The sequence below is a fragment of the Vicugna pacos genome, chromosome 11, assembly GCF_048564905.1.
Source record: "Vicugna pacos chromosome 11, VicPac4, whole genome shotgun sequence".
NCBI classification, from domain to species: domain Eukaryota; kingdom Metazoa; phylum Chordata; class Mammalia; order Artiodactyla; family Camelidae; genus Vicugna; species Vicugna pacos.
Window position 1 is genome coordinate 70,699,311 of NC_132997.1, and position 12,677 is coordinate 70,711,987.

The following is a 12,677-nucleotide window of genomic DNA, read 5'->3' on the forward strand; positions in this document are numbered from 1 at the left end:
CAATGCTATTTTTCTAAGTCTCAAGTGATGTATATAGCATACCACTATGAGAGCTCTTATGAAATTCAATAACTAATTCAATTAGGATAAAATGTGCATGTTAAAAGCAAATAGTCAAACTCTCTGAGTACTACCTTTCAAATAAAGATCATGTCATTTAAAGACTGGGAGGTGCATTTTCAATGATTGATAGTTCTCTAAAAATGGCATCTTGAACCAGAAATATCCTAAGATATTATGTAACATATAATAATTGTATAACTTTTATTACTATTATTGCTTACACTAGATGGGCTCCTATCTTTCATCTGCAGAGATCGAACTATGGCAGAACATATTCTTGATGTATTTTTTCCCCTCCTTGGGTTATCAGGTTATTGTAATGGCTGATGAACTGTCATTGGGAGAGTCCTTTTCACTAAATTGGGTATCTAAAGAGATCCACTAGGTGGTGTTCTCAGACTCGGTGGTTAGTCTTGCAGAGCTACATAGTACTCTGAGCCAAGACTCATGCCTCAGAATGCTTGAATCAACGGATCTAGTGGAGTATGCAAGAAACAGCCCAGCAAGTACTCATTAACCTTTTTCTAGTCAGAAAGCAATCAAATGTACTCATACATTTGTATGCAGCAGTAGCCTGCTAGTCAAGTTTCCAAGTCATAACTAGTCCTCTCAGTTTCACTAAAGATGGAGTTCAATTCCAGATCTATTCTACTTGGGGTCCTGGGACATTCCCTCATTCTACCTGAGGGATCCAGGTGATCTAAAAATGTATCTGGAGTCCTAACTCCTGGCGGTGGGGGCGGGGGGTGGTTTGCTAGGTTTGAAGTTCTCTCATACTAAGATGAACATTCAAGTATTTATGGTACTTTCCTTCCCTACCAAATGAAGGTTCTAAAAGCCTCAATTCCAGAGGGACTAGTCCTTAGAGCTTCCTTACTCACTTATACTGCCACACTCAGATTCCTACAACATGTAAACCAGACTGACCACTGGGACACCCATGTTTGCAGAAATTAAGTTTTATTTCAACAAACTATAAATGTGATAGTGTTAGACAGAAATCAGATTTTCGGTCTCAGTGTGATCTGATGTGCCTATTCACAATCTGGGCAGTATTCTGGTTAGGGAAAAAAAAACCCTCAAATCAAAGTTTACGAAGATCAAGATCATAGCCTCCATCTAGAACATCAAATTCTTTCTGGTTGCCTAGCTCTAGCTCATTCTGCTTTGATTTTAATGTACCTGAATAACTTACCATTCTAATTCCTACTCTTTATCTTTAGGTACATTTTAAAATACAGATATAAAGCAGGAACGTACCCCAAACACACTAGATATGTATCACTGGCAAAATACTGACAGTGTTATACAGCACAATGTGCCAGAGGACCACAAAAGAATACTATACAGCAAAAAGAATGAATAATCCACTGTTTATATGCAACAGTAGGGATGAACTTGACAAATTTAAGGCTGAATGAGAGCAGCCAGACACAAAAGAGTACACTTTATCATCTCATTTATATAAAGCAGGAAAACAGGCTAAGCTAATCTGAGTCATGAGAAGTGAGAACAGAGGTTATTCTTGGGTTGGTAGATAGTGACTACGAAGGGGCACAAAGAGGTGCTGGTTCTGCTTCTTGACTGGGTGCTGGGTCCATGATGCGCTGAGTTTTTAAAAGTTCAATGAGTCATACATAAATAAAAGCAGTATATTCATTCAATTGATCCTTCAAATAGCAAAAGTAGAAACAATTTATCAGAGCCACATACACCTTTCAGTATATTTATTACATTTCAACACAAGGTTAAAAGAAAAACAAGCCAAAGGAGCCCACTTTATCAACAGCAATCTGGCTCACCAAAGGTACAAAAATCTAATGATGCTGATCTCTGGCCAAACTGCGAAACAGAGGCACAATTGCATTTGTTCTGAAAAGTGGCTTTAAGCCACAAGTAGATACCATTCTGTGAATCTACACATTCATTTCTTTGCTGCCTAGATCTTTTCAGTCTAATATGTAATGACAGAAGGAAACTGTGGTCAATTTGGGAACACAGCCCAGATGGGCAGCCCTATATCCTTAGAAGCTCCTGAATTAGAAAGAGGAAAAGGTTCTCCACTGTGGGGTCAGGATACCCAGCTCGCACTACACTGACAGAGAAACATGAATATCAGGTACAAACAGGCCAAAGAGCCAGGCTCGTCTTTAAGTTTATTAACCCTTTTACAAAAAATCTTTTTTAAAAGTTTTCTAAACACAGGAAGGCTCGCTGGTGGAAGTTCTCAAGAAACAGATGAGGAGGGGAGAGGGTGTAGCTCAAGTGGTAGAATGTATGCTTAGCATGCATGAGGTCCTGGGTTCAATCACCAGTACCTCCATTAAAACAAACAAATAAATAAACCTAATTACCTTCGTCCACCAAAAAAAAAAAAAAAAAAAAGGAAATGAAAGGAAAAGCAGGACATAATGCACAGAATTCCACAACTTTGTCCTTAAAGTACCGAGGAGACTCTGTTACTGTCAGTGCCAAGATCCCAGGTGGGGAGGTGCCGAGGAACAGGCACTAGCTTTGGTACTGGCAGAGCTATCACCTGATCCAGGGTCAGCCATCTTCTGGCTGCCTGACCTTGAACAAGTCACTCTGCTTCTCTTAGGCTCAATCTGCTGTTCTGATACTGGTAGGCTTATACCAAATTAGAAAAAAAATACATATAAAAAGCGTAAGATTAATATTTAACATCTAATAAAATGGCATAGAAAGTCTGATGACACCAAATACTGTTTAGGTATGTGGAGAAATGAGAACTCAGACGCTGTATGAGGAGGGCAAACTGGATCAACCACTACTGGAAACCTGGTGGTATCTGCTGAATCTGCAGATGTGCATATCCCATCATACAGTAACTGCACTCTGAGATTTCCACTCGTAGAGCCCTAGAGAACTCTGTGTCCACGGAAACATGTACGAGAATGCTCAAAGCAGCACTGTTCCACTGACGGAAAATGGATAAATAGCGGCACACGCATTCAATAATTTTTCAAAAAGCAGCAAAAAAATTAAAATAAAAAACTTGTCAGAGGCAGGCTCACCAACATGGATAAGTACTACAAATAAAACACTGAATGAAGAAATACAAGGGGCAGAGATTACTCACAATAAAATATCATTTTTATAAAACTTTAAAAAGTATACAACATATTGCTTAGAAGTAAATGCATGGCTAGCAACTTTTTTTAAGCAATGTTTTTATTTTAAAAAAGCATGGGAGTGATAATCACCAACCTTTAAGACAGTGGTTATCTCTCGGGAGCAGGGAGGAAAATGCAATTGGGGAAGTATATATCAGGTGCTCAAACTATATTTACAATGTTCTGTTTCTTTAAGTATTATGTAGAGAATGATCTGGCAAATGCTTTTGTACATATCTCTTTTATGACAAATAATAAATCTGTTAAAAATGTTACAGTGTTTAACATAATACTTTATGTGCAGCAGAAAAATAAATACATAATAATAAGGAGCAGCTACTACTTCTGAGGATAGCAAAGAAACCGTGGCACTAAGGTAGGGAAGAAAGCTCAGTAAAAGGTCCAGATGACTTTCCTCTACGTTAGAATCCACACGTGGAGAAAAACGTGAATATGGCTGGAATAACAAATACCAGTTCAGCCTCTAGACATACACTGTCTTTAATTTAGCACTAATTCAGCTGGGTCATTTATATCAAATTAAAATACTGCTAACACAATCTTGAATCCTACTGTTCTGGCTCTGTCACTACTAGAGTGAATAGGAATAACAAGAGAACCAATCTCACAGGATTGCTATGAGGATTAAATGAATCTGTGTTAAGGCTCAGCATAGCATCTGTCAGACAATAGTTACTTACTAGAACTTGGAATGTTGTAAAGTTTACAAAAAGTAATAACCGATATAAAGAGGGCTTTGTAAATTGTAAAGCTCAGTAAATTTTATTTTATCTTTTCATCATAACAACTATAAATTCTACTTTTTAAAAAAGCTTACAAACTCAGTACTGATGTATGTGAATACTGATTTTCAAATAAATGGAATATTTTCCCAGGAAATTCTAAAGTCAGCCAAATATTTGTTATGCTCTGTGGGAAGGACTGAGTTTGAAGTTTTAGAAATGTGTTTTAGAAATCAGAGCTAGCTCCAACTGTATGTCTGATAAGGTTCCCAGGGAAAGGTCAATTTGATGGTTATAAATGGTCTTAAATGTTCTCTGAAAACTCAAGATTCTGAAGATTAGGTTAATTTATCTAGAGTTAGTTACACAGAATTATTTAAACTTTAAAAAATTTGTTATTTGTTTTTAAAATCTGGGGGGGTCATTAGGTCTATTTATTATTAGTTTGTTTTTCTTTTTTTAAATGGAGGTACTGGAGACTGAATCAAAACCCTCGTGCATGCTAAGCAAGTGTTCTACCACTTGAGCTATAACCTCCCTCTCTATGAACTACTTTTTTTTTTATAGCTCTCTCTTCTTGTTATAGCAATCTTCTAAAAATCCTAGGAGAGAACAAAGCCTTTTGAGATATATGAATTTTCCTAAAAATTTTAAAAGGCAATTCTCCTGCAGCTGGGTAAGTACAAGCAAGTACAAGATGTGAGTTTGAAACGAAAACCTCTTTAATGCCATAATAAAACACCTGTACACTTAGAGTTTTCAGTAAATTTCTAGTTTTCCATAGACACACTTCCTAGGAAGGAAAAAAAAAAAGGCACTAACAAAGTCCATGGAAAAACCTAGAGAATAATAAATGGGCTGAAATATAAAATACTTTTACATCTATGAGTTTATCACGACACTTAAAAAACAAATTAGTCATCATTCAAGGGTGCTAGGGAACCAACTCAACATTTTGAAAACTGGTAAATGAAGGGAATGAATCAAACATTTGTCTTGCCTTTTCCTACAGTAACCGTACCACTGGGTAGCCAAATAGCAGAAAGGGAGATTTTCTTTTTAGAGTAGTATTCAAATTAATCTAGATGAGAAAAAATAATAGAATTAGATTTAGAGAGGTGATGCATTTAGGATGGTTGCAACATCATAAATAGAGATGAAACTAGACATTATATGCCCCTGATGGAAGAACACATCACCACCTATAAGCTTTACACAAAAAAAGTCAAACATGAATCTAATCAAGCCTCTATATCCAACTGCCAATTTGGGGAAATATAGAAGACAAAGGAATATGTTAAACCTCACTGTTGGGAATGCAATCAGCAAGAGCTAGGCTATAAAAAATTCTACACAACCAACAACCTGATTCTTCAATAAATAAATTCCAGGAGGGTAAGGTCAGGGAGTGGGTGAGAGATAAAAAAATGAATCTATAGACTAAAAGCTTAAAAGACATATCAATCACTAACATGAAACTTATGTGGATCATAATTCAAATAAACTTAAAAAAATTTTGACTTTTATGAGACAACTAGAAATCTGAACACCACCTGGATATTTGATGATACTAATGACAATGGTAATTTTATTATGTTTTTTAAAAGAGTCATTATCTTTAAAGACATATACTAAAATATTTATGAGTGAAGTGATACAATGTCTGGGATCTCTTCAAAATAATACAAGAGAGTGACTGGGAATGTGGATCAAACAGGACTGGCTGGGGCAAAGTGATGCATACGTGAGGCTCATTAAAGTATTTTTATCTACTTTTGTATGTCTCAAATTCTTCATTTAAAAAGAGGGATGGAGGTTAGGGAGTTAAAAGTAAATGATTAACTTTTATCAGGATCTAATTTTATGTGTCATTATCACCATCCGAAGGTCAGGAGTCACTCAATTTCTGGTTCATATTCCACAATATTTATTGGTTCTAATCCATTTTCCTTCCCTTCCTATTTTCCTATGCTAAAACATCCTTTGTTATGGCCAAACTATTCTAACTCATGTTCTCCAGAAGACACTGAGCTCACTCCTTGGTCTGCTTCTTGTCATGGTTTTGAGGATCAAACTAAAATGCAAAGAACACAGGTTTTGAATTCAGACTGACTTGATATTGAATTCTATAACCCCCACAGACACTTCCACTACCACCCTATCTCCCACATCCCTGGATGCCCCCCAAGGCTATGGAACTTTGGTCTAATTATTCTGTCAGTATTAATTTTGGCATCTGTCAAAGGAGATGATGAAAATTTCAGTATTGTGGTAAAGGTTAAGTGAAATCATATTAGATAAAACATCTACCCAGTGTGTGGCATTTAACACTCATACAATAAATATTTGTTCCTTTTCCTCTTGAGTGTCTCTTCCTCTTCTTAACAAAATCCTACCCACCCTTCAAGAAAATTCAATTTACATCTCCTCTGAGATCCTGGAGAGATTAATCATAGGCAACCCTAAAGCAGGCAGAATAGATCAATGGTTAAAAGTACCAGACCTGGCTCTAGCATTCAAAAGCTGAGTGACTCTAAGTAATTTAATTACCTCCTCTGAAATCTTGGTTTACTCATCTATAAGATGGAAATAATAAGAGCATGTATCTACTGGGGAGACTGTGAGAATTAAGTTAAATAATCCAGGCAAAGTGCTTAGTACAACACTCAGTAAAAATTAGCAAGGAGGAGAAGGAAGAGAAGGAAGAGATAATGATCCTGGAAAATCAAATCTGAGATTATACTCCACTGAAATCCTGGGTTTGCCTTTCCTCTACTACTAAACTAGAAGCACCTTGAGGGCAAAGACATTGATTATACCTCTTTGCATTTGTAAATGCATTTTACATGAAGGGGATTTTTTTTAATTACCTGTCAATTTAGAGAGAGAATCTGAGCACATTTATAATACCCTGCTCAGATTCTTGCAATCCTGTGGTATGTGCTACAATACACAATTGTCACACAGCAATTAAGAAAGAAAAATGTCACCCATATCTAGATCCAGCTCCACCCTCTATTTCCACATGCCCTCCCACCCTGCCTTTCATTCCACCAATTTGTGAAGGAGTGCCTGTTTTGCTTCCCTCGCCCACATCCTGACTTTTTTATTTCCTTCTCAGCTGACTAAACCTAGCTCCCACAGTGTCTGTGGGGTTATGTTTAGAGAAACAGATCACTAAAAAATAACCTAAACTAAGTTTTCCCTTTTCTGTTCCAAACTGCTTTTAAAAATTCTACTGCTTCTGCTTTTATTCCCTGAAGAGGCAAAGGATGGAAAAAAAGGCAATAGGGCAGAGAAAAGGCATGCAATTTATCAGGAACTATGGAAAATATAAAGGCATACGTGAGTGATAAATGTGGGGCAAAGGGAATGTGGATGGCAACCATCGGTTCAGTTTAAAAAGAGAAGAGAACACCATTCCTCCAATAACACTGCCCTACAGTCAGTTCACCAAACCTACTGGTTCTTGAAGCAGCCCTGACTGCCTCACGACTTCGATGGCAAGGACCTTTTCAAAGTTTTGCTGTCTTTCACAGTTGCCAATCCTCTGTTATACTGTTATTATAAAGGCTACTATCATTTATTGAGCACCATATAATGGCCAGACTTCTGGCTAACCACTTCACATGCACAACCTCCTTGCATTCTCACACCAAACCAACAATGGGAGGAAACTGAGGCTTACAGAAGTTCAGAAACTGGCCCAAGTCTCTTGGCTGGTCAGTCATAGAGCAAAGAACTCAGTATAGCCCAACTTTAGAGGCAAACTTTAAATCACCCAGGAATACGCTAGTGGGAGGTGGGATTCCTGGTTGAAGTCTGAGGCTAGGAGAACCACACAGGGGAGTCAACGAAGACATGTGTGTGAAGACAGATTTAAGCAGAGTATCTATAAAAATGACTTCCAAACAAAGTAAATGACTCAAAACAGACTGCCTATTTCTTGTGTGAGCTGTTTTCTCTTTTACTTATTTATTTATACAAGTTATTATCCATTATATGCTCTGCAAATACCTTCATTGGGTATGTGCTTGTCTTGTTTTTGTATCTCTATTGAACAGAAATTTTATATTTTAATGAAGTCACATTTATCTCCAAATCTCTGGTTTATCTTTATCTCTAAAAGATATGCTTTGTGCCATGTGTGCTTGAGGACCATTTCCCTATCTTGAGATTTTAAAAATTCTGAGATTTTTTTTTCTTCCAGAAGTTGTGTAAAATTTTCTGTCTATAATTAGGTCTAATTGACCTGGAATTTATTTTTGTACATGGTGTGAGATGAGATCTAATTTTATTTCTCTCTACATGGATAACTAATTGCCCCTGCACCAGTTACTGAAAGGCCCCTCCTTTCCTTATTCATTTGTAATATACCCCTGTCTTATGTCAAGTTTCCACATATTTGTGGATATGTTTCTAGGGTCTATAGCCTGTTCTACTGTTATCTTCATGTATCCCTGCACCAATTCCACTATTGTTAACAACTAGAACCTTATAGTAAGTCTTGACATCTGGTAGAAGTAGTCCCTTCTTTGTTGCTCTTCAGAATTACCTTAGCTATTTTTGCCCTTTATTCTTTCTTATTAATTTTATAATCAGATTATTAGATTGTCAAAAAATAATAAACTTCTAGGACTTTCAAATGACACTGCACTGAATTTAGATAAAGTCAGAGTGAATTATATCTGTGTGATGAGTTTACCCATTCATGAAAATGGTTTATTTCTCCGTTTACTGAAGTGTTCTTTTATAGCCATTATATATTTCTTGCTCTTTTGTTAGATTTCTAAGTATCTATAGCTATTTATATACGGTGAGTGAAATAATTTTTCCTGTAGCATTTTTCTAATTGATTACGATTGACACAAGAATGTAATTTTAGTGTTTCTCTTCTTTTGGCAACCTTGGTGAATTATCTTATTTTTAATGATTGATCTGAAGATTTCTTCAGATAATCATGTCATATGGAAATAAGAAAAGTTTTGTTTTGCTTCCTTCCTGTCTCTTACTTATCACATTTTTCTCCCCTTGACTTCCTGCAATGACTAGCACCTATAACACAGTTGAAGGAAAAAGTGATTAGAGGGTATTCTTGTTCTGATTTTGCCTTTCAACAGAAATCCTTTTGAAACTTCAGAATTAATCATGATGTTTGACATAGGTTTTTATCAGTCCAAGAGCTTTTTGTTATTTTGTTCATGAACGAGTTTTATCAAATGCTTTTCCTAAGTCTACTGAAATGATTGCCTATCATTCTGGATTACTTAAACTGTGGGCTGCGACCCATTCGATTTGTAATGAAATAAATTCATTGTATTCGCAGACCAAGATTTTTTTTTTTAAGAAACAGAATATAACAGAGGATATCAGACTACATCCCAAGGTGTAAGATAGATATTTTTTGGTAAAACTTTTGTTTCAGTTGCTTACATGCACTCTGAGTTACTAAGTAAAATATGCTTCTTACTGCAGGATGTATACAGAAAAGTTTGAAATTCACTGATCTATACTATTTTTGAAGCATGAAAAGCCACTGTTAGGGACAAATATCTTAAGGTTTTCTTAAAAATAAATAACATAATGCTGGGTTTTTGTTCATTTTGAAATACCCAGCCTTTGTGGGGGGGAAATAAAATACCCAGCTTTCCTGATATTAAGTAATATTTAACATATTAATATTAAAATAATAAATCAATCCTTGATGGACAAAATGGCGCACATTCACAAAAACATCCGAAGTTACTATAAAATAATACAAGTAAACTAAGTATGAATTTCTGACAAACATTCAAATAACTTTTGCAGAATTCTCTATCTGTGTAATTTCTAGGGCAAGGGTATATAGCTTTCATCATCTTTTCAAACATATCTGTGATCTTAATGAACAGAACCTCTACTCCAAGAAGTTCAAAGTTAGTTTATATTTCCAGAATCAGTAGGTAACTTGGCATTTGCATTACTTATATCAGATTTTCCATACTTTCGTACTGATTCTGGCTAATTCACCTCTTAGCTGTTTCTATGACCTCATCCTTTGCTGACTAACTGCCTCGCCTTTTCAGTGGTTATAAAAACAAATACGCTCTTAAACTGCACCCATACATATAGGACCATTTGATGTTTCTCTTTGCCCATCACTCCTGAAACCTTCCTCTAGGACATTTTAAGTTTGTTCCTTGTTTGTGACCAGAAGTAATATTGCTCATCTTATTCACTGGATTTATTTCAGGAAGATTTGTGGCTGCTTCCTGATTATGCTGATTGTGATTTATCAACAGTGAGACTATTTAACAGGCGGCAACTCCCAAAGAGGAGCTCTAACACATTCTGCACAACAGCAGCAGTGTTGGTGGAAGTATCTAACCTACCAAAGGGACTGCTTAAAGGACAACAATCATTGGATGTAGTGATTTTGAAATTTGTTTTTAAACCCATATTCCCTTCTTGACATATCACATATGCTGTTATTCCCTATGAAAGCCACTTTTTAGACAATTAATCACTACATAGACATTTTAGGAACCACAGTATTCACCTTAGCGATGACGCTGATATTGCATGCCAAGTATTGTAAGTCTAAAGAATACAGTATCACTACTTCTAATTGCAATTTTTAAAAACTCCTATTTCTATAAAGCTATGCTAATTCCCTGGCTGCTGCTGGATATATTAACTTACATAATAAGCATACATGTTTTTAAAAGTTTAGAATATATTTATTTATTTCTTTCTTGAAGTACAGTTGATTTACAATGTTGTGTAAGTTTCAGGTGTACAGCAAACTGATTCAATTATACATGTATATGTATTCTTTTTGAGATTCTTTTCCATTACAGGTTATTATAAGATACTGAATATAGTTCCCTATGCTATACAGTAGGCCGTTGTTTATCTATTTTATATATAATAGTGTGTATAAAGCATAAATTTTCAAGCACACTAAACAATCTATTATTTTTATGCTATTTTATAATCCTTCAAGTGGTATTTTAAAATCATAGCAACTTTTAACAATATCTGGTGAGTGGGAATGGCAGGAGTAGATGAGGAAATGGACAATTTTTTGTTTTTGCTTTTAAAAAAAACACTTTTGTACTGTTTAAATATTTAAATTAAATGTTCTTTTTAATGAAAAATTAATAAAGAAAAAATGTACCACTATAAAATCAAGTATCTCTAACATTTATTTTATTCTACTCTCTGTTGATGAATTTATTTTATTCATCTCCACTTCTAATCTACCAGGAGCAGAGATCTCATGTGTCTTCAGTACTGTTCTATCTTCCATGGAGTCGTAGCCGGAGCAGACGCTATGCATCTACCTATAGATAGTAGACGTGGAGGTGATGGGAGCAGGAAGATTCAACAAGCCTTGAAGTATAGCATTCTACTCGGAAGACAGACTTCAGAATAAAGGGATCTATTATCAAATCCTTTTGAAATGCTGGTTAATATCTATGCACAATTCTAAGCACTTAGCTCCTTAAACAGTCAAGCCCTATTTGTATGGGATGGCCAGAGTAACCCTCTACAGGGTTAAATAACTGCATAGGTAACTGTTACTACAATTTTGAGAATATCATCCTGAGTATTGTGTATAAAGTCCAATGCCAGAAGCACTATGTTGTACACCTGAAAATTACATAATACTGTACATCTTGATAAAAAATGTTCAACAGGTCCAATGTCAAGGGCCCGACTCTTGTTTAACATTCTTCTTTTTGAACTACTAGTCAAAATATTAGTCACGTGTTTTAAAGGATCATTGCCACTTCATTCTTACTATTTCTAAAATCTGAATTCAATTCCATACCTTGTTATCCAATAAGCTTGCTTCACATTTGGTCATTCTTCTTAATAATCTATTACCTTGAAGTTCATATACCTAAGCTTTAACTTCTTTTAAGGTAATGAGTCACAAATATAGTCACAAATACACAGGGACTTGGCAGATAACTTAAGTTTAGGGGCATGGTTTAAAAAATAACAGGGAGTAACAGAGATGTAACAACCACTTATCAGCTCCAGACTGTGAGTTTATAAAGAACAGGGTAGGCAGGAATTAGGAGCTCTGCAATCTTCTACCCTGAACTAGGAAATACAATACTGGACAAAGAGGCCATGGTTCAAATGAGGTCAAGGAAAACTAATGTATTAAACCCACTGCTGACAAACCTGTCCCAAATTTGCTGAAGGGGTGTTTGGGATTTCCTGTAGCTTTTTCCAACTGAAAGAGTCTCCAGGCATCGTTCATCACATTCTTCTCATGTTCTGAATCAACTGCATTCACTTCTCTGTCTTTGCAACTCTCATCAAACAAGGGGCACAAGAAAAACTGTGCAAACCTAAGGGTATGAAACATAATTAACAATTTGAAAGCTGTTATTTGAGGAGTGGCCTTTTAAAAATATGCTTGAAACTTTGATAGGAAATATGAATTCTACAGAATCAGAAAAAACTATCACTGCTACTAATAAAGAAGGAATATAATTTGTAAGCAACAGGAAAAATATAACATTGGACACATGTAAATTCAGAGCAGTCTACCCCTCCCCGGGATGTTAAATAATTAGTGAAAATATATAACGATTAACATCTCTGATTCTGACAATTTTATGTGTTCTTACCACACCACCAAGCAATTCCCCAACACCAGTTGAGCATCCTAAAATTTAACTCAATTCTGATACCATCCACCTGGAGATAACATCGGCTCTCAAGTCCTATAAGACTC

At 35.7% G+C, this 12,677-nt stretch overlaps 1 protein-coding gene across 5 annotated transcripts in view; it reads right to left on the reverse strand.

Annotated features, from left to right (window-relative positions):
• The window catches only part of IDE (insulin degrading enzyme), a 90,007-nt gene that overhangs the window by 44,846 nt on the left and 32,484 nt on the right, over positions 1-12,677 (reverse strand). For 4 of the 5 annotated variants that reach the window (XM_072971609.1, XM_072971608.1, XM_072971610.1 and 1 more), the window contains one exon: positions 12,119-12,288. In XM_072971609.1, coding sequence (XP_072827710.1) covers positions 12,119-12,288 — 170 coding nt within the window. Of the gene's footprint in view, positions 1-12,118; positions 12,289-12,570; positions 12,668-12,677 lie in introns of those variants that run through there. The other variant, XM_072971611.1, reaches the window with a different exon arrangement.